The sequence below is a fragment of the Pomacea canaliculata genome, linkage group LG6 (genome assembly GCF_003073045.1).
Source record: "Pomacea canaliculata isolate SZHN2017 linkage group LG6, ASM307304v1, whole genome shotgun sequence".
NCBI classification, from domain to species: domain Eukaryota; kingdom Metazoa; phylum Mollusca; class Gastropoda; order Architaenioglossa; family Ampullariidae; genus Pomacea; species Pomacea canaliculata.
This window is the reverse complement of record NC_037595.1, coordinates 12726461-12749472: the sequence shown is the minus strand read 5'-3', so window position 1 is coordinate 12749472 and position 23012 is coordinate 12726461. Positions and strand designations below refer to the sequence as shown.

Sequence of the window (23012 nt, the reverse complement as noted above, 5' to 3'; positions counted from 1 at the left end):
TGTAACCGCAGTAACTGATAGCAGAAACGTAAAAGAATAAAATGAGCAGGTACATAAGCGCTCACTCGCTCACACACACAATCACCATTCTATAGTACCTTATTATTTTTCTTCAAAAATACTTTTTTTTGAGCTTACCAAAAAAAAAAAAAAAAAAAGAAAAAGAAAGAAAGAAAAAGCAACACCAGAAACTGCTTCAGTCTTTTTCTTCAAGGCCCTCCACTGGTCGCAGGGATCTACAATATCATTCTTTATCCAGTGGTGTTTCTTCTTTCTCCAGAGCATCTCTTTAACAGCTAAAAGTAGCATAGTTCTGATACTTCCAGGGAGTCAGCGGTATAAGGGGCATCAAATATTTCTTATAATGAAAATCTTTGAAATCTCTAGGTCTCGCAACTTCTCCAAGTCGAAAGCAAATTCCTAGCGCTTGGTCCTTCAAGTGCGTTTACACCTGACTTCCTAAACAAAGTCTCTCTTTTCACATACCTTTCCACACCTTTTCTCAAAAGCGGTTCGATGGCGCAACGGTTAGCGCCTGTCACCAATACCTGAGTTCATTTTCCGTCTCGGGCACGCTGTTCTTTCTCTGCACGTGGCATCTGTTTACAGGGCTGGCTGCTGGCACGGCACACACACCCCCTTTTCTCTCTTCTCGGCTATTCTTGTTCGGTGAGGAACGCACAGCATACACATTTGAACAGGAGAGGCTCAATTGTCTTCTTGTGGTTCTCAAGCTTTCCACGCGTCCAAAAAGCTCTCCGGCAGGCAGTCAAAGAACGACCGTTCTCGATCACGCACGGGCTTCTTGGCTGCGACATTACCAGACGGTGAGCTCGCGCCCGATGCCAGTTCCGATGTGGGATTTAGACTATCACCCACACCACTCCGTTCTGAAGCACCTCCTACATCCGTCTTTGAAGGTTCTTCCAGGCACGTGGCTGCCTGTGCCATTTTAGAAAACAAATCCAAGTCTGACCGCGAGGAAAAACCCTTTACTACGGTCGTGGAAACCTGTGCTCTTGGCGATTCTAACGAGAAGACGGAATTTGTAGCAGAGGCCTTCTTAACTTCAGAAAATTTTCTCTTTACACCTTTCCGTTGTTTTGGTGCCGTGGGCCTGGATTTAGGTCTTGATTTTGGTGATACTTCTGCCTGGTTGCAGACAGTGAGCCCGGCCTCTGTATAACGTCCGTCATTCACTTCAGTCAATAAACTGCCTTCAAAGTTTTCCTCCACTGCCTTGTCTATTTCGATGTCGGGGATATCGGTGAGGTCGCTACAAACTTCATTTCTCTGCGAACGTCTCTGACGCCCAGAGGAACGACATTTTCTTTGTCGACCAGGACAGGTCACCCTCTTACCGACACATCTTTCACGTCTGATTTCACTAGTAACTGTGGGTAAAGGTTCAACGTTTCCCTTTGCTTGAGACCGCTTGGTTCCATCAGAAGCAGGTGATCTAACTCGCTGAGTCAGCCGCTTCAGGTGTGAGTTGGAAATACCAAGGAATGATGGAACTAAGCCAGGAGAAAGTTCTGGAGAAGTGGCAACCTCCGAGGCTACACAAAGACCGCCTGGACTTGACTTCGTGCAGCTAGAAAGTGGAATCATCTCAGATGAGGGTGGTGTGGCTTTTCTTCCTCGGCCTTTCGATCGAATCGTCGACCCACCTCTAGCTTTCCGCTTGGATCCCCTTTTGACGCGAGGAGTCAATTCCTTCTGGCACATGGCAAATGGTTTAATTGTCGTGTGATCTGCGCCTGTTATTAGTGAACCTATCTCAATAACACCATCAGCCAAACCAGTAACACAACTGGAGTTGCCAGAACTACCATGCTTTACATACTGGTCTGCAGAAGCGGACCAGGATGTAGGCCAGCCTTGATGAGCCATCATTTCTCGTTCAGCATTTCCGATCGCGTTTTCCCTTGTGACGGGCTGGGCTTCCTCGCACAGTGCGGACGACACAGCTGCCTGGATGGCCCCTCTCAACTCGTCGTCTGAATCGTCCTGAACAAAGTCGTCGCATGAGTCATGGTGGAAACTGTTCTCATCCCAAGGACTGCTTCCCACAGATCCCTCGTCAATGTTTTCAAGGTCTTCTGGACATGAACCGTCATTCCACCTCGCATCAAATGCTGCAGTATGAACCATCTCTACTCCACTTTTATAAGTGTCATTAAATGCAACGAGATTTTCCACAGGAGAGGAATGTTCTGAAGGGAAAGGCGTGATCTGAACATATCCACCCTCTTCTTGCGGACAAGAAAAGGCACTTGTGTGACCGTAGAAATGGATACCTTGGATGTCAGTGTAGTTGGCAGGAAAGCTAATCTGTTCTCGTTTAACAACAGCTGTAGGTAGAACATGATTACCTTCATTGCCGACAGTAATATTACACGACCGCTCATCTCTAGGCATGTTACTAGTCAAATCATCTGTTTGCTCTCCTACAAGTTCGATCCTCTCATCCAGTATTGTGAGAGGAACCGCGGCATGACACACTTTGGGGTAACCCTGACTCATAAGATGCTGTTCGGTCAAATTCATCGCTTCAACATACACTTCTTCTTGAGTTAAGCAGCTGCTGTTTGTCCTGATCACACACTGGTCCTGTTTACTTGAAAGCTGAGAGTAATGGCTCGGAAATCCTACGTCTATTAAATGCTCTGGTTTATTAAGTTCTCGGTCACAGAGAGATACTTCATCATCCAAATATGCCTTCGAGGAAAGATCGTTGACACTGCCACGGTCACACTCAGCATTATTTGTCATTTCAAGTGCTGCCGCACCAAACGTCACCGAACTGATACACGGCAATGCTGCCTCTGAGGTGCCAGGTATGTGAATTCCTTGCCTCTGGAAGCCTTCCTGCGGCGAGATGGGCCATGCCAGCGGAAAACATTCATCAAGGGGCTCCTGCTTTATGAGTGCATATGTTAAAGTTGGATTAGGCGACTTTTCTGACTCTAATATCGTCTGCTGGTCAAGCTTGAGCTGTTCACCAGATAGTCCTCCAATCTGATATCCAGAATAATTATGAAGAGATACAGGCACTGACGCTGATGGCGAGAATTCACTGTTGACGTGTTCACTCACAGGAGCTCCGCAGCGCTCATGCCCCTCTCCGGACTCGATGGAAATTTCCGATTTAATGAGCATACGGTTGCAATCTACATAAACGGTGCTACCACTGGTGTCCAGGGTTATTCCACTTTCACAAAACATTTCTCGTGACAAAGGCATCGCCATCACTGGGTCTTGGAGAAGTTCTGAGGCAGCATCTTGACTTCCTTCACAAGATAGTAATGCATTGTCTGTTTGCTGTCCAGCAGGGTATCCGTCAGAAAACATCGACGCACTGATGAGCTCCCCCAGCAAGGGTTTTCTTTCTTGCACATATGCTTCTTCACAAACAAAAGAGCCTGAGCGCTCACAAAGGCTCTGTCCTGAAGATTCGGGTTGCATGAACTGAGCGCATTCAAACCTGTCTTGTATGTTAGACAATACTGGCAAAGCCGTCCCATTTTCACAGTCTTCTGGAACTCCAACAACAAACTCCCCCTGATGTGGATCATTGATCCAGATGTTCTCTTCACCCACATCAATGTCTCCGCCGTCATGAGCAATGTCAATTTCAATGGCCACGTCTTTACTGGGCTTAAGACGCTTTGCACTCTGTCTTTTGTCCCTTTTTTGTTTTGCCGCAATATCTTTTGCCATAGCCTTGATCCAGTCCGTCGCTGTTTCTCCATTCTCCATCAAGCATGCGTTCAGACATTGTCCGATTTGTTCTAGATACTCCACCAGGTTCTGCCCTGAGGTCCTTGGGATAAGCTTGGAGAGCTGTCCGTTATTTATCAAAGTCTCAAGCGTGCCTTCGTCAAGACTGCTTAAGCTGCGCGAGAAGTCAGGAGAATTGTTCCCCTTCTCAAGCTTCTCTGATGACAGGTCGAACTCAGCAGCTTCCCTATGCTTGAGACACTCTGGATATGGCAGATGGCGAGCGCATGTTCGCTTGTCGTTCAGCATCTGGACGATAGTTCTTTTCACGTACGCCAGATCTTCCTCATCCAGTTTCGACTTGGCTCTACCTCTCATCAAAGGCACAAAGAATGCCCTGCCAACGGTTTCAAAAACATAGTATTTGATGTTAAACTTTGATATCCTGAACATGTTTCCTAAAGTTTTCTTAATTACCGCTTCCTTTAGATCCGACCTTTGAGAAATATTACAATGGGAAGGTAGTTCCTTCCTCACAAAATCTTGTGTAAATGGTGTTTGACACACAGGGTGCTTTGTAATGCCCTCTGGACCCACTTTCTCTTTCTTTGATGGCATATCGTTACTGATTTCATGAGAAGCAACTTTCATTTCCTTTAATTCACTCTCAGAAGCCTCAGTATCATAGAAAATATCATTACTGCTTTCAAAATTTGAATGACAGATCTTCATTTTCGACTCAGTGCTGTTATTGTCATTGTTTATTTCTGTGTTTCTTTCTCCACACTGAGAATCTGGACAACAATCTTTGAGGTTATCTGACTGGCTGTCAGAAAACTGTTTTTCTGAAATTTCAGGCAAATCCTTCTGTCCATTCTCTTCACCTCCTTCTAAGGAGTTGTGCTTTTTGACCAGGGAGTGATTCTGCTTTAATGGAAACCAAGCCTCCTCCTCCTCCTCCTCACTGTCTTCATGATTATGGGAACTCACACACTTGCTGCACTGTCTCAATGTCCCAAACGCACATAAAAATTCAAGGCACTCCTCTCTGCAGTATCTAGAACACGAGGTTGATAGTTTGAGATCTCCCGAGTCTGTAACCAGCAACCTGTCAATCACCACATAACACGGTTTTAGTGGAAACACAGGGGATGTTTCAGCAAGCCTGAATTGAATTGGATATGGCAGTTTAACAAATTGGAGCACTGAATAAATCTGTAGCTTTTTCATTTCATCATCATTTGGGGAAATCTCTTTACTGACCCCATCAACATCTTTCCTTTCACATACCTCTATAGTGGAGCTGAAATTTTCCAACTGTTTATTGTGCAAGCTTGACTCTACACAAGAATTGTTTGAAGTCCAGCACACACTATGTGATTCATATGGTGGATGAAAGACTAAGGGAGTTTTCCCATTTTCTTTCAAAACATCTACGCAGAGCGTTTGCAGTTCTTCTTTGACCTCCAAATTGTGCAACTGATTATAACACGACTCTCTTATTCCCTGAAATGGAAGGCAATATGTATGATCCTTGACTTGCATTGATACCGTCTTTGACAGGGACTCTGTAGTTTGCTTTGCCAGTCTTTGTTGGGTTGCAGATTGAAACTTGAATCTCCTCTTATTGCAGTTTGTGCAGAACTTCCTGGAGGTATCATCTTGTGTAATTGCTGGACCACATTTACAGAGAATCTCAGACTTTGATGTTTTCACTTGTGTCCACTTTCCTTTCTCAGATGGGTGTTGTAACACCTTCTTCTGTCTAACTGTTTCTTGACTGTGATTTTTTGAGTTTTGATTTCTCTCAAGTCTTGAAAAATCATACCCCCTTTTTTTCTTTCGCTTCCCAAAAATCTTCTTCTGTACTGGACAATCCACAATCCGATATGAAGTCTGTGATGAAGCAGATTCATAAGATTTCAAACTTGAATTAATTCTTGGATGCTGTGGCTTAATGACCTCTTTAAATGAAGAGCAAGAATGTAATGCAGAATCTTTTTTGTCGACACTACTTTTTTCTCTCACATGTGACTTTATCAATGCATGTGATTGATCCATGCCTTTAAAATTCTGACAAGGTTCTTGTAAATGTGGCATTTCTGATACAACACAGACATATTGTTTCTTTCTGTTAAAAGAATGCAGAGGTGAGTTAGTGGTATTTTTTATAACTTCTTTTTTAGAACAAGCAGTTTTCTCTGAATCTGAAATAGTCAGTACTGAGAAAAACTTGCCCTTTTTTGTGTCAAACAACACAGTTTTGAGTCTTTTTTTACTTGAACTTTCTTCTTTTTTGGGGCATAGCTTTGTGGAGGCAAAAGGTTGCCCTTCACAATGTTTTAACACAACTTTCGATTTGTGATGAGGTAAGTGCTTGGCAACACTGGCAGTACCAGAAAAATCACCAATTTGAAAAGTCGCAGGCAAGCCATCTGTTGAATGTGTTATTGGTAAAATATCATCCAAACCACAGGATACAGCAGTTTCCCATGACACATCTCTGGAGGTCAAGTCAGGACAGATTGTGTCTGTATTCCTTACAGTGTGTGAATTAGTAAACCCTCTGCTAAAGTCATTGCGCTCCTTCAAGCTCAAGCTCTCTGCTCCGATTGAATGATTGAGTTTTACTGCTGGTTCCAAATCATCATCAAGTTCAATCGCTGACTGTGTAAGATTTTCAGCTTCTTTGTCAACATACCTACTTGCACTATGCTCAACATTCCTGTCTAGGTCTATTTTGTCACTCTCTTTCTCTGCATAAAATATGGATTCCTGGAGGTTTTTCTGAAAGCCAAGACCCTGCTTGCATGAAAAATCACTGTCATCCTTTGAAGAATCACTGTTTGGTGAAAACTGATGAGATCTTAATAAACTTCTTTGACTTAAATGTGACACATCAGACTGATTTTCAACTGGATTTCTCACAAAACAAAATCCTTTGGAATCTTCATACTTTATCCTTAGCACAATCTTGCCCTCATCTGTAGAATCTTGTGGAGTTGGAATTCTGCTCATGATGAATATTGCATGATTAACAAACTCTTACCCATGCGTAACCTCTGGATGCTCATGTATGATGATAACTCATTTTAATCTTCAACTGTTCAGAAATATGCCATGGTCCAATACTCTATAAGCTGTGATCAATAAGAAGTAGGGAGAAACTCTTGTTACTTGGCTATAAAGCAGATAATAATAGCCAAAAAAATAAGGCTATGGTGTGGCCGCTTTTTTAAAGGCTGGAAAGCAACTCCAGAGAATCAATCCATTAATCAGGATGTCACAATAGTTACCATGCCATCACTCTGAAAAAGAAATGAAAATCCACTTAGTCAATGCTACTTTAGAAATATTAGTCTCATGAGCTGACGTTAAGCACACCTTACCAGATGGATCTCATGAACTCATAAATTCAATTCATAATTACAGGTCATCTTTTATATTTTTTTGTTTGGTTGGTTTTTTTATTTTTGTCTTATAAGACATCTTCTAGCACCAGGTTTCTGAACATTTTAAGGCTTTTTGCAGTTTTATTACACATCTATCACCGACTGATGTTTTCTAGTCAACAACGTGATTACTCAACTTCTATTTTGATCAGCATGTTTTTTACCAGGCGAAATCCTTACCACAGATGTCTACATTATTATTATTAAACATAAATCAAGTTTTCATACAATCAACATTTTGGATAAATACAGCCATAGAATTTTACAGATTTATTATTTGTGAGACTAAAAGTGTCTTCAATTACATGAAAACTTAAACTGCGTGTGCACAAATGCACACATATATTTGTGTGATATAAAGTTGTTGTTTTTTTTAAATTCACAGTGAAAGTACTCTAAGACTCCTCAAAGTTTTCAAAACTTTCTTTTCTTCACATTAGGAAGATAATTACCAGATTCAACAGAATTGGTCATAAATCCTGAGTGTTTTTTCAAATTCTAAACAACCATTAAGTTCTTCCACTAGTTTGCCTGAGGGAGTCAGTAGTATTTCCTTTAAAGCCATACTGAAGGAATCAGATTATACTACTTTCTCTCCTCCTTCTGGGTTCCACAATTAAAAGTCTATAGTTGTCTATATAACCCCCTAAATTACATTCACTAAAACAGGAACATTTTTAAAACAGAATTTTTAAGCTTTGTTGCAATGGGCTTCAGCTCATTTTGCCAACAGCCACATTTGTGAAATGTAACCAAAGCTACACAAGGAAGTTGATCATCGATATTACAACTTTATTAGCATTTACTAAACTTTTATAAAAGGTAACAATAGCAAATTTTTACATCAGCTGTATGCTTGTACGTGGTACCAACAGGCCCATTCTTAGGCCCTGCAGAGCATGTGCGGGGTCCTCGAAGCCACAATTTTAATAAAAAGTGTGGGGCCCTTGATGACTTAAAAGAGCAGGGCCTTAGGCAGATGACTCCTCGGCCTACCCCTAAGCACGGCCCTGAGTACGATATTCACAAAGCCATAGCCTACATACATGTAAATCCAATGCTAGACTGGATAAACTGCACATACCCATTTTAACTTGCCCTAGACCTTGCATTTTGAAGGGGAAAAGACCCAGTTTACAAACCACAAAGCCTTTTCACACAGCTTTAATTTGCATAAATAAATAATCATATTTAAATCAGTAGTCAATGTAGTCTACTATCTCCCGTGGAGAAATGAGCACTAATTACAAATGTTTAAGTCCAGAGGAAGAACGTACTTTGGATATAATCAATACAAATGAAACATTATGCAGGATCAGAAGCATTTTCTGACTGGCAAACATAAAACATAATGAATGCGGTAGCACACATATGTGATGCCTTCTGTATGTCATTACTGACACCTGCAAGTGGATGCTTGTATTCTATACCTGATGTACCTGAACAGGAAAAAGTCTGATGAGTTATTTGAATCCATGGTCAGGTATCACCATCATGTTTTGTTGTAGTTTAATATTCAGATTTTGTATTTTAATTTACTGCTATAAAAATACATTTATTTTGAGGCTCTATTGTTATTTTAAGTTTGAACTGATGCTTCCCCCGTGAGTTAGATAAGGTTTTTAACAATTATTATTAACCGATCGGGAATCAGACATTTTACTAAATGACATTTTTTCTCCAGTCTAGTTTGAAATATAGATCTGTGATTGGTATGCTTCATCTTTAAATTATAAATAGGTGTCAATAAACATCACTGCAGCTGGCGGCACAGTACGCGACAACGTGCGCGGGAATAATAAGGATCATATTGCATGTACTTGTTTTACGTTTTATACCAGAAATCGCTTAACACGACGAAAAGTCTGAATTCTAAAAGATTCTGGTCGATCTTTAATAGTGAAGTAAACATCAAACTTACGATCATAGCGATTTTGCCACCAAATGATTACCGCTGACCAGGCTTTACGATTCAAGATGGCCACCTCCATAGCAAAGGCGGACGCCATCTTTAAGGGGGAGGAAATGCATACCGGTGCTCGACAAGATGCTACTGCGGGCTCGACACGCGCTGTCGCACTTGCTACATCGGTTTGGGTACCGTCGGCAGAAAATAGAAGCACCCACTCTTAAATTTCACAAACAAATCTCGTTATCAGCAGTACTCACATACCCTTTGAAGTATGACGAACTTGTCATGCATGGTGCTACCATGAACTGCTAAGGTATTATCGTATGTTCTTCAAGATTATGGGCATCCTTTTCACCCGAAGATGAAGGCCTGTTACGTCAACATTCCTCTAAAAGAAAAGGAAAAGAAGACAAAAAATACTGATCAAAACAGGGCCTCCTTCGCATGCCGCGTGGGTACAGCATCCCCGCCTCCCACCTCTCTCGTCAGGCCTGGCTGAACTTGCACATGTATATTATGATTCTGTTGGTAATTTGTGTCATCGGTGATTGATTCGTCCTTTGGGCCTGGGACGATTCGGGTCTCGGTATTGAGACGATGGGGTTGCTTGGGACTGGTCATGGCTAGAAATGGGTCGATTTGACTCACGCGGTGGGGCGAAATGACCTATCGAAAGAGCCTGCCTATGTTTGAAAACTGAATGACAAGCTGGAGACAGCTGGCTTATGTGAACTAGTACTAAATGCTATCTGACAAGATTTCGTGAGCTCAAATTTCGTCTTCTAAAAATGTAAATATTACATTTCAGATAGTCAATAGACAGACGAGTCGTCCGAACATTTCCGGAGTATCGGGATCATCCTGATGGCGTCCACAGCAAAGAAACGGAGTAGCGGGACTGCTTTGTTACACGATTAACTGCAGGAATTCTTGCTACAAATGTTCAGGAAAGTATTTTTCCGCTTCTCGAAGCACAAAGCAAAGCAAGGACCTGAATTTCTATTACTCGCTTTATTTTGAATTGCAGTCGTTGCTTTTAACTAAGATCTTGGTGAAAATTCGTCTGCTACACTTAGGTACATGACGATTGTTTACATTTAATCGCGAAGGAATATGCACAGTTGTGATGGCTTTGCGAGTGTAATTGCATTGTGGATGCATGCCATTACTGTTAGTATATTATTCTTTTGAGGGCAAGATTTTGTTAGTTGATGCATAAGTTTGGAAAATTCGTCGAAATTCGTTTTTCATCCACTGTCTTGTCGATCGCTACTGTTGTACTGTTTAGTAACGTCGAAGAATGAGAATTTTAAAAAGTGAGGAAGAAACATTGAAAGGTTGATAGAGCGGTTGTTAGTCAAGCTACAACAGTTGTTTCATGGATCTCAATGCTTGGTTTTGTTTTTTCTTGTTCTTGGGTGTAAACAGTAAAGGTTTAGCTTTTATCCTTTCTTGATTTTTTTGTGTCGTCGTGCAGTTAGTGTATTGTAGCACATCCTCTAACAGTCAAATATTCCTTTACCCATAGGTGCAAAGATCGGATCCAGAGGATCAGGAGAAAGGATACGAAGGATGTAAAAATATTCTATAATTCAGATTATTTCCTGTGCAATGACTTCTGTAGAGTGGTATCACAATCCATTTGCTTTGTACCAGGCTGTCATGTGCAGCTGGCAGAATCAAATGTCCTCTTTTACACTGTTGTGTAGCTTACAAATTGTGGGTAAGGTTCGCAGTGATTGTCAAGACAAGTTTACTGGGAAACTTTCTTGCGCACAGCACGAGCAGTTCCTGTCCTTGAAACAGTATATGCTTCACTGGAAGGCAGTCTCACAGTGCTAAGCACACAGTTGTTTCATGTGATTAAAGAGTTGGAGGAAACATTCACAGACAGTGTGGAACACATTCTGCACATGGATAAAGTGGTAGGAAAATTAATTATGCAAGATGAAACAGTTATTTATCTGCTCATTTGACAGACCTTGCTCTTTGAACAAAATGGTGAGACTTCTCTTCTTCAATTTATGTCTAAAGTTCATGTTGAAAGATGATACAAGATCTTTTGGAGATCAGTGAGCATATAAAAATAGGAAATTGATGAGATAAACCATCTCTATGCCTCAGAAAAAAGCTTAAAAATTCAGGTTAGTTTCTAGGTTGTAAAGCCCATATTTTTTTTTCCTCTCTAGCTTTTCCTCTTCCTTCCAATATGCTGGGTCTTGATGTTTAAGAGGATGCAGGTGAATTTTTTTACTATTTTATTTTTGCTAACTTGTTCTATGTCTTTGTTACTCTTTTGTGATCTTGTTCAGCACAATGAGTCCACCTTTGGCTGAGATATTGCGCTTTATAACTTCCCACTTATTATTATTATGCATTGTTAACTTTGGTGTGCGTGACAATTTTTGAGCAAATACTTTGCTTTCAATATAAATTGTTAAACTGTATGGATGTCAGTTCAAAAAGTGAAAGTGGGGCTGGATAGGACACACCCTGCACAAACCAGCTGACACCATTGCCAGACAGGCATTTGACTAGAACTCTCAAAGAAAAAGGAGAGCTGGGAGGCCAAAGCAGACTTGGAAAAGAACAGTAGAGAACAAGGCAAAGGACGTCATAACCACACAGGCCCAACTGAAGGGGTGCAGCCCAAAACCGGTCCTCTGGTGAGGTGTTGTTGGGGCCCTATGATCCTTGAGGAGTAACAAGGATTAAACAAGTGGATTTTCTTCTTTTATTTTTCTTCATTCGTTTCATTTCTCTTTTTAGCTGAAAGGTTTATGTTAATATTATATTATAATATTAATTTTTTTGCTTGTAAATAAATTTCTGCATAGGTGTGTAAATGTAACATTTAAATTTGTTTTTCCATGAATGAAGAGTGCAATAATGATTACGCACATGCATATTAGTGTAAAGATAAAACATGGTAAATAAATAAAATGGAATAGAGCGAGTAGCAGCACTAGAAATAGATAAGGTGGAGAGATATAAGCAACTATGTAAGTCTTTGATTAGAATCATAATTCTTCTAGTTTTGACACATTAATGTTGCAACACACATGAGATGACACAGAGAAGCACACAAAGGTATTATCATTCAGTTGCGGTCATCACTGGACTTTGATTTATTCTGCAAAACCCCAACAAACAATATCACACATCGTGTCGTTATCTCCCTTGCTCCTGACTGTCGCATGGAGTACTAGCAGCAACTTGTACCTTATTTTTTATAGGGGGACTATGCCTTAATTATGACACATCTTTCCAATCTACAATCTTTGGTTACACTGAAGTAGACTGGAGCTATTTTGTCACAATTGATACACAGTGAAATTCTTTTCAAATTAATTTTTTTGTAATTTATAAAACATTTTTGAGAACTACATAGTATAAAATCAAAGTCAATGCTAAAGAACTAAATAAAGAGGTCTAAAAAAAAGCAGCATATATAAAATATAATTGTTTAAAGAATGATGTCTAGCTAGATTATGTTTGCAGTTTTTCCTGCTGCATGCATTAAGTACAATTTGTGAAAATCTTTCTGTTGTCAAGGTGCTGATGCAGAAATAGAAATTTAAATTACATATTTTGTAAACTGCTTAGGGGGTTGATCAAGCTCTTAAAAAAAGAAATGGCAGATATAAAACTTTGAAGGAAAATAAGAGCACATTTTGAAACACAATATCCATGAGTTAGCTGTTTACACTTGGACTAAATCATGTACTGTAGAAGAAATGGAAAAGTTTTCTGTGGCAGTGGGGATGCTCTAAGAATAAAAAAATGGTTACCACATAACCTTTAACTGTGGAATGTGGTATTTAGGACTATATTTACCTTGGGGCCAGTTTTTTGAGAAACAGAGCCCATCTTCTCTTTCTCACTTTCCTTTTGTAACCCTTTCTGCTCTGAGGCTAGTTGAAATAACATGTTTCTAAAATTTAAAACTATTCTAAAGAAGCCTTTCAAAAATTGCTTCTATGCCATTTAGATGCATTGCATAAGGGCATGGGAAAAAAATGTGCTGAAGAACCTAAAAATCTGGTTTTAGCAGTTTTATTTTATTTTTAACAAAATTTAGTTTAAAAAGCCGTAAGATTGAATTGTGCACTGTGCTTCTATAAACATAGATTTAAGACTTGAAGTCTTTGAAATTAACAATATGTCGTGCAACTGGACCCAAGTTACCACTTCAAGGTGTCAAAATAAAAATTGCTTTCTAAGATTTTATTGAAAATAAATATATCAATAATAAAGCTGCCCTAGCCATGAAGATGGTGAGTGATGGTTAGCAATGCATTTCACTTATGAAATTGTATTCTCCTCATCATACTATAAGGTGTTAGTCATCATTCCTTTTTAAGATAATGCATCAGTTTAGCTAGATCTTCAGCAACTTCTTGTTCTTCTGAGTCTTCAGTTTTATGATGTTTTATTGCTTCACTAAATCTAGATGATTGGCTCTTTTTTAAGCTTTTATCATGTCCAAGGTCTGGATTTTTGCTGATTGTATCTAACTGTCTCAGCAGTTCATCAAGAAAAGTTTTCTTTTCATGTGGTACAGATTTTAAGTTGACATTTGGTTGACTGAATTCGCGATCATGAGATTCTTTGGAAAGCATTGATGATTCCTGCTGTTTTAGAACTCGTTTTTCATGGGTCTTTGATTCCTCTTCCTTTATAAGGTCTCTGAGCTGATCAAAAAGAGTATCGACATCTGAACTAAAGCTTTGAGGGGACTCCCCAGCTTTCTGTATTTTCTCTGAGCTAGCTCTCTTGACTTGAACATTTATAGCTGCTTCTGTCTCTTCTCTTTTGATTCTGGCCACCGTGTTTTCAGAAGGTTTGAAAGAATGCCTGGTACGAACTTTCTTGGAAAGTTCACGTCCATATCTATCACCAGCTGTTCCAAGCAGTGTGAGCTTCCATTCAATGAAGTGACCATCATTTGATGAACTTGGGGAGTTTGCTGCTGGTTCATCATAAATATCTAGAACCCATTTACCATCTGGGTTTTCATCCCAGCAATGAACAGTCATGAAAGTAAATTCCCATTCACCTGTAAAATCATCTTTTGGTCGTTTGGAAAGTACTTCAGATCGTGTGCCAGAAGGTGAAGTAAGGACAATCCGAGTGTCACCACGACGACGAGTAATTAGTTTAACGTAAATTTGCACATGTTCCAAGTGCTGAATCCACTTGGATTTATCTTCCTTGCAACCATCAGTATAAATGGTGTCTGAAATATGCCCACCATATTCCAGCTTTCTGAAATTAAAGATAACTTTGTGAATTGTTATGCATCTCTTTTTTGGGTGAGAAGGGATATAAATATGTCAAATCACCATCCAAACCTTATAACAACCAAGAAAAGAGTTTATATATTCACAACAGGTGATGGCACAAAGTATGTTACTGAAAACCAGAAAATTTTCTTTCTCATCATCTTTTTTCTCTCAGCACTGTCTGAGAGAAAGGGGTAGGGAAGAAAAACTTAGGTTTCTGTAAACAGAAGTTTGTTTTATTTTATATTTATAAATATGTTACTATAATAATCTTTCAGGTAAAATTTTCAGCAGCATGCTTGAAAGTGACTTTCAATGGTGGGTGTATAAATATGATACATTGCTGCAAGTAGCATCTCACTAATACTTAAACTGGAAATGAACATTACAGTTAAATAGAATGGCAACGGCTGAACTCACTGTCCACTGTGACGACTGTGCTGACAGATGTGCTGTTCCGGAACATTACTCCACTCCTGTGCTATTTGCACCATCTTGCCACAATCCATTAGGCCGAAACCAAACTCATGACTAATGTGGTGACCTCCTCCATTTATAGTCCAGCTGTTGTCCACACTAGGAATGCGTGTTCCATGCACCACCACATGTTGGACATCACGCCAAGTCAAGGAGGGACTGTTGAAAGGACAGACCAAAGTCATATTTCAGTGAAATAAGTCAGTAATGATAACTGCTTCATTTATACTTTTTTGTGTCTGTGATGTCTGTGATCAGTTCCATTTTTCTGAGGTAGAATCTGGAAATCTCTTTTGAATCCTTCCACTTGTCTCATCCACATTCTCTTTCTCCTCGTCTCTTATAATCTATTAAAACTTTACAAATGCGTTATTTCAGGTCAGTAATGTTGCCACTATTTTCTTTAGGCCTAGAGTTTAGAGTCTAAAATTACAGAGTGGCCACACATTTAAAGCTTAAAAATCATAATTTAACTTTTACAAATATGTGAAATTTAAAAATACAAATTAATGGAGGATCATATCAAATTGTGCGCGTGTGCATACGAATTCCCTCATGGTGCAAAGCTTGTTTCTTGTGGACTGATAATCGTTGTGCAAAAGGTGCATAAAACTACCACTACAGAATAGCAGTCTTGTTAGGGTGACTAACCCCGCATGAGGTGGCTGGGTTAAGTGGATATAATAGACGGAACCTCAAGTTCCAGATTTTGGAATGTGATCACTTCATCATACATTTTAACAGACCTTTTCTTTGTTTGCCCATGCAAGCATCCTTGTTGTAGGATGGAGAGCATACTCACTTTGCCTGCAAAACGTTGGCTAAGCATCCAGCAGCTAGAGGTGCAGCACTTGAAGTTCCCTGGAAGTTCTCAATGCAGCCTCCATTAATATCAGTGGTGACCTTAATTAATCAGCATGAAACACATGAATGTCAGTGGGTTTGTATGTCCTTACAGAAATCATCCAATAAGCATACTATAATAAGTCTGCCCGGTACCTAATGCCTGATTAGCTGTCCTTGGGTACAAAGACATGCATCTACTGGCAGGTCCCACAAGTCTTCAGCAGAAATGCAAAGTGACCAGCAAATCAGCCATGAATGCCTTAACAGTCTGTTACCTTCAACTGTTTTCCCCAACATTTCAAGTAATCCCAAATTAAGTAAATGGCCAGAATTATTAATGAATGTTCGAGGCAAGGCCTAAAAAAACATAATAACCTAGCCTTGGTCTCTGACCCAGTAAAGACTTTCAACAAAGTTTTCAGACACAAATATAACAAAGTAAATGATATCCAATATCACGAAAAAGGCTGATACTTGTTCAACATGAAAGAGATTTGTAAAAACGTTTTGAGTATCCAAGTTGGTTCGTTGATAAGAAATCCTCCAAAAGGAAGTTTCATTCACTCACCACTTTGAGTTTCACCTTCCCCATTTCCACTTCTTGGCCACGATACTCCTCGCCACCGGTGGGAACTACAGCAATAGTGGATGTGCAGTTCTCCATGTAGAATGGACGATGACCCCAATCGTTGATTGAGCCAACAGACAGAGTCTCGATGCTTGATACATACCCATCGGCATTGCAGTTGTCACCATTCATTCCTCCATTGCCAGTTGCCCACACATAAATGTTTCCCAAGCCATTACGACCCTGAGTAATCAAAGGCAGAAGATGGTAATCCATCATCAGCACCAGGATGATCAGAGTTATTTGTGAGAGTTCTTGAGTTGTGAATGAACTAGTGTTGCCTCCCACAAAAAGAATAAATAAAAGTAGTCTTAACTGAAAGACAGCAGCTTTTTGGAGGGGCTCTATTTCTGACAGGGGACTGAAATCCAGTAAATTCTGGTCTTTCGGAAGAAACATTACCTCCCATTAAAACGAACTGTCACAGATGAAACACTAGAATATTTTGCATGCTAAGCCCGAATAAAAGAAACTTTAGGACGTAAATTGAGCCCAAAACAAATGTTTTGGTGAACTTTGTATTTGTAGCTACAACTGAATTGATCCATGAAGGAATAAAATGAAAAGAGCTCTTCCTCTCCATTTTAATGTTTTTTGACAACTGTTCCTTTCTGATAAAGTCTGCAAGTTCATCTTCAAAAATGTTAATGCTCAACTGTTGCCTAATTAACAATAAATGTTAAACTTAATAACTAATTTTCCTCCTTTTTGGAAAAAACCCAGGCTTGCTACATGCAGACTGGAAAATAATTTAAAGATCTACGACATATAATACTCTTCACTACTAAGCAATGTGTGGCTTACATATTTAACTCCATTCTGCAGTGCAGCTGCAGCATAATGATGGGGTGCCTCCATAGTTTTGCCATCATCATTTGGCCCCCAACTAGCACTGAAGATATCGATGTAATTAGTTTTGAACTGCAAAGCCTCTCCTTCGAGTGAGTCCGTCACACGACCATCCAGCACTCTAATTCCTGGGACATTCAAGGCTCTGAGTAAACACTTTAGCAAAATACTATTGTGTGAATTTAAAAGATGTAAACTTTGAGAAGTCAGAAGCCCTTCATTGAAAGAAAATGCACACAAATACAGAACAGCACTGGCTGCAAGAGCTTTATAATGGTTTTTCAAAACCTTTATGTGCAAGAAAAAAAAAACATCTAAAGATTCCCAAAAAAGTCTACAAGAGAATGTATTTTTAATTTTTGCTTAAATAAAGAAAAATACTGGCTTGAGCATGTTGTCAAGAAGTGAAATGATGCCCACCTCCTATTTTGGCATTGTAAGCGATTCCCACTCCACAAACATCATTATCTGCTGCCGCAGACACCTCTCCTGCACATCGTGTCCCATGGCTTTGAAACAAAGGATTAGAACACAGTCCAGACACAAGTATACACGGTGTGTGTCTAATTCTTTTGAAAATGAAATTTCAGCATTTGTTTTGAAAATAAAAATATACAGTCTCAACTCATTATACTGTCACCCACTTTTTTTATCCACCCTGATTTTCACCACACTATGTGGAAGAATGAATTTCCCTTAAAGTTATCTTTAGTTAAGGATCATACAGCCTATTTATCTTGCCACCCTCACCTCTCATCCAAAATTTGTGCTGGATGGATAATGGTGAAATACCAGGTTGGGACTATTTTAATTTTTCAAACAACTATTCACCATGTGAGTTTAGCATCACAGTACAGTTTTAAACCTGCACCAAAACCAGCATTGAAAAACCATGAAAAACCACAAATCCCAATAGTTTTAACCCACAAAATAATTCGCTCATAAGCTTTTTCTAGCCAGACAAACTGCAAAGTATAAACTTGAAAAAAAATAACAGCAAAGTTAAACTGCAAAATGCAAACAACTGTGCAAAGGTTACCTGTTATCCTCTGTATGCATAAAAAAAAATTCATCGAACATTTTAAAAATTACTTTTAATATACAGTAGCAAGAAAAAAGTTCCAGATTCAAACTGGTTAACTTTGTTACACTGCATTTATTTTTCATTTATATCTGTTACATTATTATGCATAAGTCACATTATACTGTTTGAAGAACGTACACAAGTGCAGTGTAATCACATGTAATACATTGCCACATTGGAAAAAAGACTGATGCACACCTGTTTCCAGGGGTAGTCTTATTTGGCATTGGGTCCCCATCAATATCATCAACATCATTTAGATCTGCACTGGCTTCTGGATCCTGAAATGTAAAAAAAAACCATTTTGGTTTTACTTGTGAGTTTAGAGATGGGTCAAGGCACCTTCAGTGACATTAGACAATCTACAGCTAGACCTAGAAAAATACAACACGAAGATGAATGGATCTGAAACAATAAAAACATAAAAACACCCAAGCCAAAACCTGGAATGAAAGACTAAACATGACACCATCACAGTAATTCCAATACAGCATAAGGAATCTCAAAAGACCAGCTTTCAACCTTTGTTATTCAGCTCACTACGTGTGAAAGATATCTAAAGAAAGGTACAGCATACACACAGCACTGATACCTTACATGCTTACTAACAGGCATGTTCTCAAGTGTGTTTTATAGGTACAGTCACATGTCTGTGTACATGCATAATTATATGCGCGTGATTTTCCTATTTCTATTTGTGTGCCTAAGAGCGTGTGTATCTTTCCAAGTAATCTGCAAATCTCGAAGACTCACATAGTTTGCAACCAAGTCAGGGTGGGTATGGTCAACACCATCATCAAGGATACAGACAACAACACCTTTTCCTGTGAACCCACTGGCCCATGCCACTTCTACATTCAAGTCAATGTACTTCTCTCCACCACTCTGACCACGGTTTCTCTGCACATTAAAAACAGTTTATTACAAAGCTTCACCTTTTTGCATGCAAAATAAAGAAGTTATACATATTGCAAATCAAAAACACATTTTGTGAGATTTCTTTTTGTTTGGTTGTGCTTCTCAGTATTTATTTGTAAAGTACAGTATCCTTATTTCTGTTGGCATCACAACTGTGATTGTCATCAAAGGTGGCAGTTTTGGTATGGTATGGTAACATTTTTACAGCAATTCAGACTCAAGGTGATAAATGCTTTTCATTCTTTTGTAACTTTGTGAATTTCTGGTGCTGTCTGAAACCATGAAAGATCAATTTGTGTACACACCCACAGGCACACCCACTGCTGCAAAATCCTTATCAGAAGGGAAAACTTAAAACAAATAATGTATGATGATATGCACTGTTTATTTATATCTTTAATTTCAGATCATGTCTGTTAAGGAATTTCATTACTATGCAACCATGGAAATATGGAAATAAAGTTCTCATGCAGCCTGGCTATTTTTCAAAACACTAATAAACTTCAAAAACCTGAAAAACTGATGTGAAGGCCTGAGTCAGCAGAAAAGCTTAAAGGTTTAGTAACCCCATGAACACTTCCTGTGATAAGAACATCTCTTCTATATGAGATTATAAGGTATTTATGGAATATAATTCTGCTCACCAAATACCACATATCATTGTAGAAAGGGTCATTGAATGACATCTGTTCCTCTAATTCACGTGAAGATAGTGGTGGCATCTCCACACGATGGTAAACTGAGCTATCTTTGATTTCTCGTATTGGCAGTTCCAGCTGCTTGTCATGTATTATTCGTCTTTTAACACGAGTAAGTTCCACTTCCTGCTGTGCATATCGAACCTGCATTGCATGCGAGCAAAATTACTTAAAGTAAATACTATTGTATCAAACTACTATTGTTTGCACAGATGCAGTTTCACATTCAAGTAACATTATTAGTATTATTATCAGCAGCACCAGCAGCAGTATTGAACTGCAAAACAAACACACACCTGTAGTTTAAATGGCTCACCTTGGGATGTGATTTAAGTAGTTGAAGATGATTTTCTGCGCTGCGCTTGGAACGCTTACTAACTGATGGGTGTTCAAATACATATGCCCCTATATGTGGCAACTGAAATTTAAAGCAAAACATCCTCATCAAAATAGTACCGATACATATTTCAGTGTTGCACTGCATCCTTAAATATTGCACTGCACATCAGAATGCTGCACTTATTTGGTCTGGGCAAGCTATTGTGTACTGTATTTTATTCTAAACTAAACATTTCTGTGCAGACATTATAGGATTACTTATAGTCTCCTTTTAGCTGATCAAACACTTTCAGAAACTTCCTGTGTTAATTGCATGAGCTTTTATTCGACATACAATAGACACCTTTATACATGGAAAATAAAACATCTCAACAATCCAGTCTAACATTACAGTAATTAGGAAAAAACCTACACTAATCAATGTTTAAAATCATTCAAATTTTTTATCAGACTAAATAATTTCTAGTGATTGGCTAGTAATAATTTTAAAATTCTTATCTAGTAATCACTTACCTGTCTCTTGATTATAAAGCCAAGTTCTTTAGCTACCCTCTCCACTGTTTCCTGTCCACCATGGACTTCAACTGCAAAGCTGTTGAGGAAGTGTCCATTGCAGCTGACAGATGTTGGCAGGGCAGCAGCAAGCATCGCCAACACCATCAGAGGCAGAGGACACATCCCCATGGCTAGCATGACCCCACTGAAATCAGAACACATTACATCAGTAGTTCCCAGTCAGTTAAACTCTTTTGCATTTATGCATATTAATTTGATGTTATACAAGAAATAAATCTAAAGGTATGTAACTATACTTAAAAGCAGCAATTCCTTTGTTAGGACAATAGACATTTCTTGAGTAGAAAGTTTTCACCAAATAAGTTATAAGTCCAGTTCTTGGTCGACAGTTAATGCACAGGCCTTATTGAAACTGGCATCTTAGTATGTCAGGATTAAGTTAATCACACTTCAATGGGTTGTTAATGTGTATTATATTGTAGGCCTTTGTAGCTTACTAACCCTAGTAATCTCAAAAAGTGTTGGATTATATATATATACACACACACAAATCAACACAGTGTACCTTTTCCGATAACAAGTATGGCTGCAGAACTAGGTTAGTAGAATTCAGCTAAAGCGTACCATACACAAGCCACTACTACCACTAACCCCATCAGCAAGAAAATCTCCATGACTGCAGATTCCTTCATGCAGTTACATAGTATATAATGCTGTCTTGCGACTGATGCTGATGTTGCTAAATCATTTGTACCCTCTGCAGTTCAGCCATTTGTTGGTTTTCTTGCTTACCAGGATATGGGCCTATGGTGATTGTGCTTCCTGACTTGTTCTGTATAATCTCTATAATTCTCTTCCTGCCTTCACAGAGAGCTGCTGAAGGAACTAATGGCATACTACACAGGGAGATAAATAGTTGTACATCATGCCCATCTCATATCTTTCATGCAAGAACACACACATAAACATTGATATTTTTAATGTGTTTTCTGAAGTTTTCATACCTGCATAGTGTAACTGCGTCTTGCTCATCGTTGCCAAAACAAACTTTATTCACTTGTCAAGCACTGAGTTCTGAAAAGTTTAGTAGGAAATGTGGCTCACCCCTAAATCGTGACCATGACAGAGCTAAACAGTCAAATTATGCCGTCGCCCACACGAAACAGCACATCTCATCCACAGACCAAGAGCCTCTATCCCAGTGTCGCAATCGCCACCCTGTGTATCTCTATGGCTAGCAACCCACCCAACACCGTGATCATCTCAACTATCAAACACTCACTTAATCAAAGTATGATTTACACTCACTTGAGGTCTTCAAGATGCTGGAATCATCGTTACTCTCCTTGTCGATCGTTCCGACAACACGTTTGATTATTTACCACAAGCTTGACTGACGGACAGCACCCGGCCTATACCGGGTGTCAAATCTCCTGTCCTACTTCCGAACTTCGTCACTCGAGTTTGTCGTCGGAATATGGCCTCGTGCTCAGGCCGTAGGTGCGTTTTCATTCCATCACTAGGGCAAGAGGAAAATGGAGTTGCTGTCACCTATACAAGCACGACGCTCGGTTATCTGCCTCTCGTGGTGAAATTGCACCGGATGCACGGGAAGAATTGCCGGAATTGTGCAGGCAGAGGCGACTGATGGCTTCTAGCGATTATCTTTAAATGCCAGGTCCCACAAGGAAGTTCACCAATAAGATTTACATGCGCTCTTCTGCTCCACGGCTCACACAATCTGAGTCGTGTGCGCCAGCCTGTTTGTGTGTGGGTGAAACAAAATATGTTTAGTTATTGAAGCTGGTTTAGGCTTTTTCTCTGCTTTGTCATTATAAATTTAGGTCTTGTAACTTTGTTATGTTAGATGGATGTTGTGTGTTTTGCTTTGTTTGGTGTGTAATTAACGGCTCAAACCACGGCTTTCTGAATGGCGCGATCTCCTTAACGCTCCTTGTGAAAACGCACCAGGTATTAAGACCGGGTGTGCCAAAGCTAAGACCTAAAACTGGGGTGTGCAGAGATTTGTCGTCAGTCGGGTAGCCAGCCCCACGTCTTTCTCTACATACAACGCCTCTTTCTTGCACATCGGCTGTTTTTATTTGAAAGAAACCTTTAAAAGAAAAAGGGGTGTGCCTCATAAATATAAACGACTTGGATGATCGACAGAGCTTCTTACATTAGTCACCCATGGAACACCGAAGTAAATGTACTCCCTTCCCCCGGCTTGTAGCCGTCTACAGCTTATTAACACCTTAACACCGGTCTGCATTTTTCGATTAGGA

The 23012-nt window shown here is 39.5% G+C and overlaps 1 protein-coding gene and 1 long non-coding RNA gene across 7 annotated transcripts; one reads left to right on the top strand and one right to left on the bottom strand.

Annotated features, from left to right (window-relative positions):
• The first annotated feature begins 7028 nt into the window (after positions 1-7028).
• LOC112567056 lies at positions 7029-12544 on the top strand. 3 transcript variants are annotated; one of them, XR_003099734.1, is made up of 2 exons: positions 7029-8658; positions 9896-12544. It is a non-coding gene; the product is annotated as an uncharacterized LOC112567056 (long non-coding RNA). The 3 variants fall into 3 exon arrangements; XR_003099733.1 differs by lacking the exon at positions 7029-8658 and adding an exon at positions 9290-9400; XR_003099732.1 differs by lacking the exon at positions 7029-8658 and adding an exon at positions 9412-9538.
• On the bottom strand, positions 12187-22405 carry LOC112567052 (PC3-like endoprotease variant B). 4 transcript variants are annotated; one of them, XM_025243547.1, is made up of 12 exons: positions 22036-22405; positions 20725-20911; positions 20189-20290; positions 19819-20016; positions 19010-19156; positions 18455-18537; positions 17593-17681; positions 17128-17300; positions 16264-16506; positions 15652-15752; positions 14793-15008; positions 12187-14355 (listed from the first exon to the last, which is right to left on the bottom strand). In XM_025243547.1, exons 2-12 carry the CDS (start codon positions 20902-20904, stop codon positions 13437-13439), a joined length of 2451 nt encoding a protein of 816 aa, XP_025099332.1. In that variant the 5' UTR covers positions 20905-20911; positions 22036-22405; the 3' UTR covers positions 12187-13436. The 4 variants fall into 4 exon arrangements, with proteins under 4 accessions (XP_025099332.1, XP_025099334.1, XP_025099333.1 ...); XM_025243549.1 differs by lacking the exon at positions 22036-22405 and adding an exon at positions 21732-21886; XM_025243548.1 differs by lacking the exon at positions 22036-22405 and adding an exon at positions 21293-21526.
• Between the last annotated feature and the right edge of the window lie 607 nt (positions 22406-23012).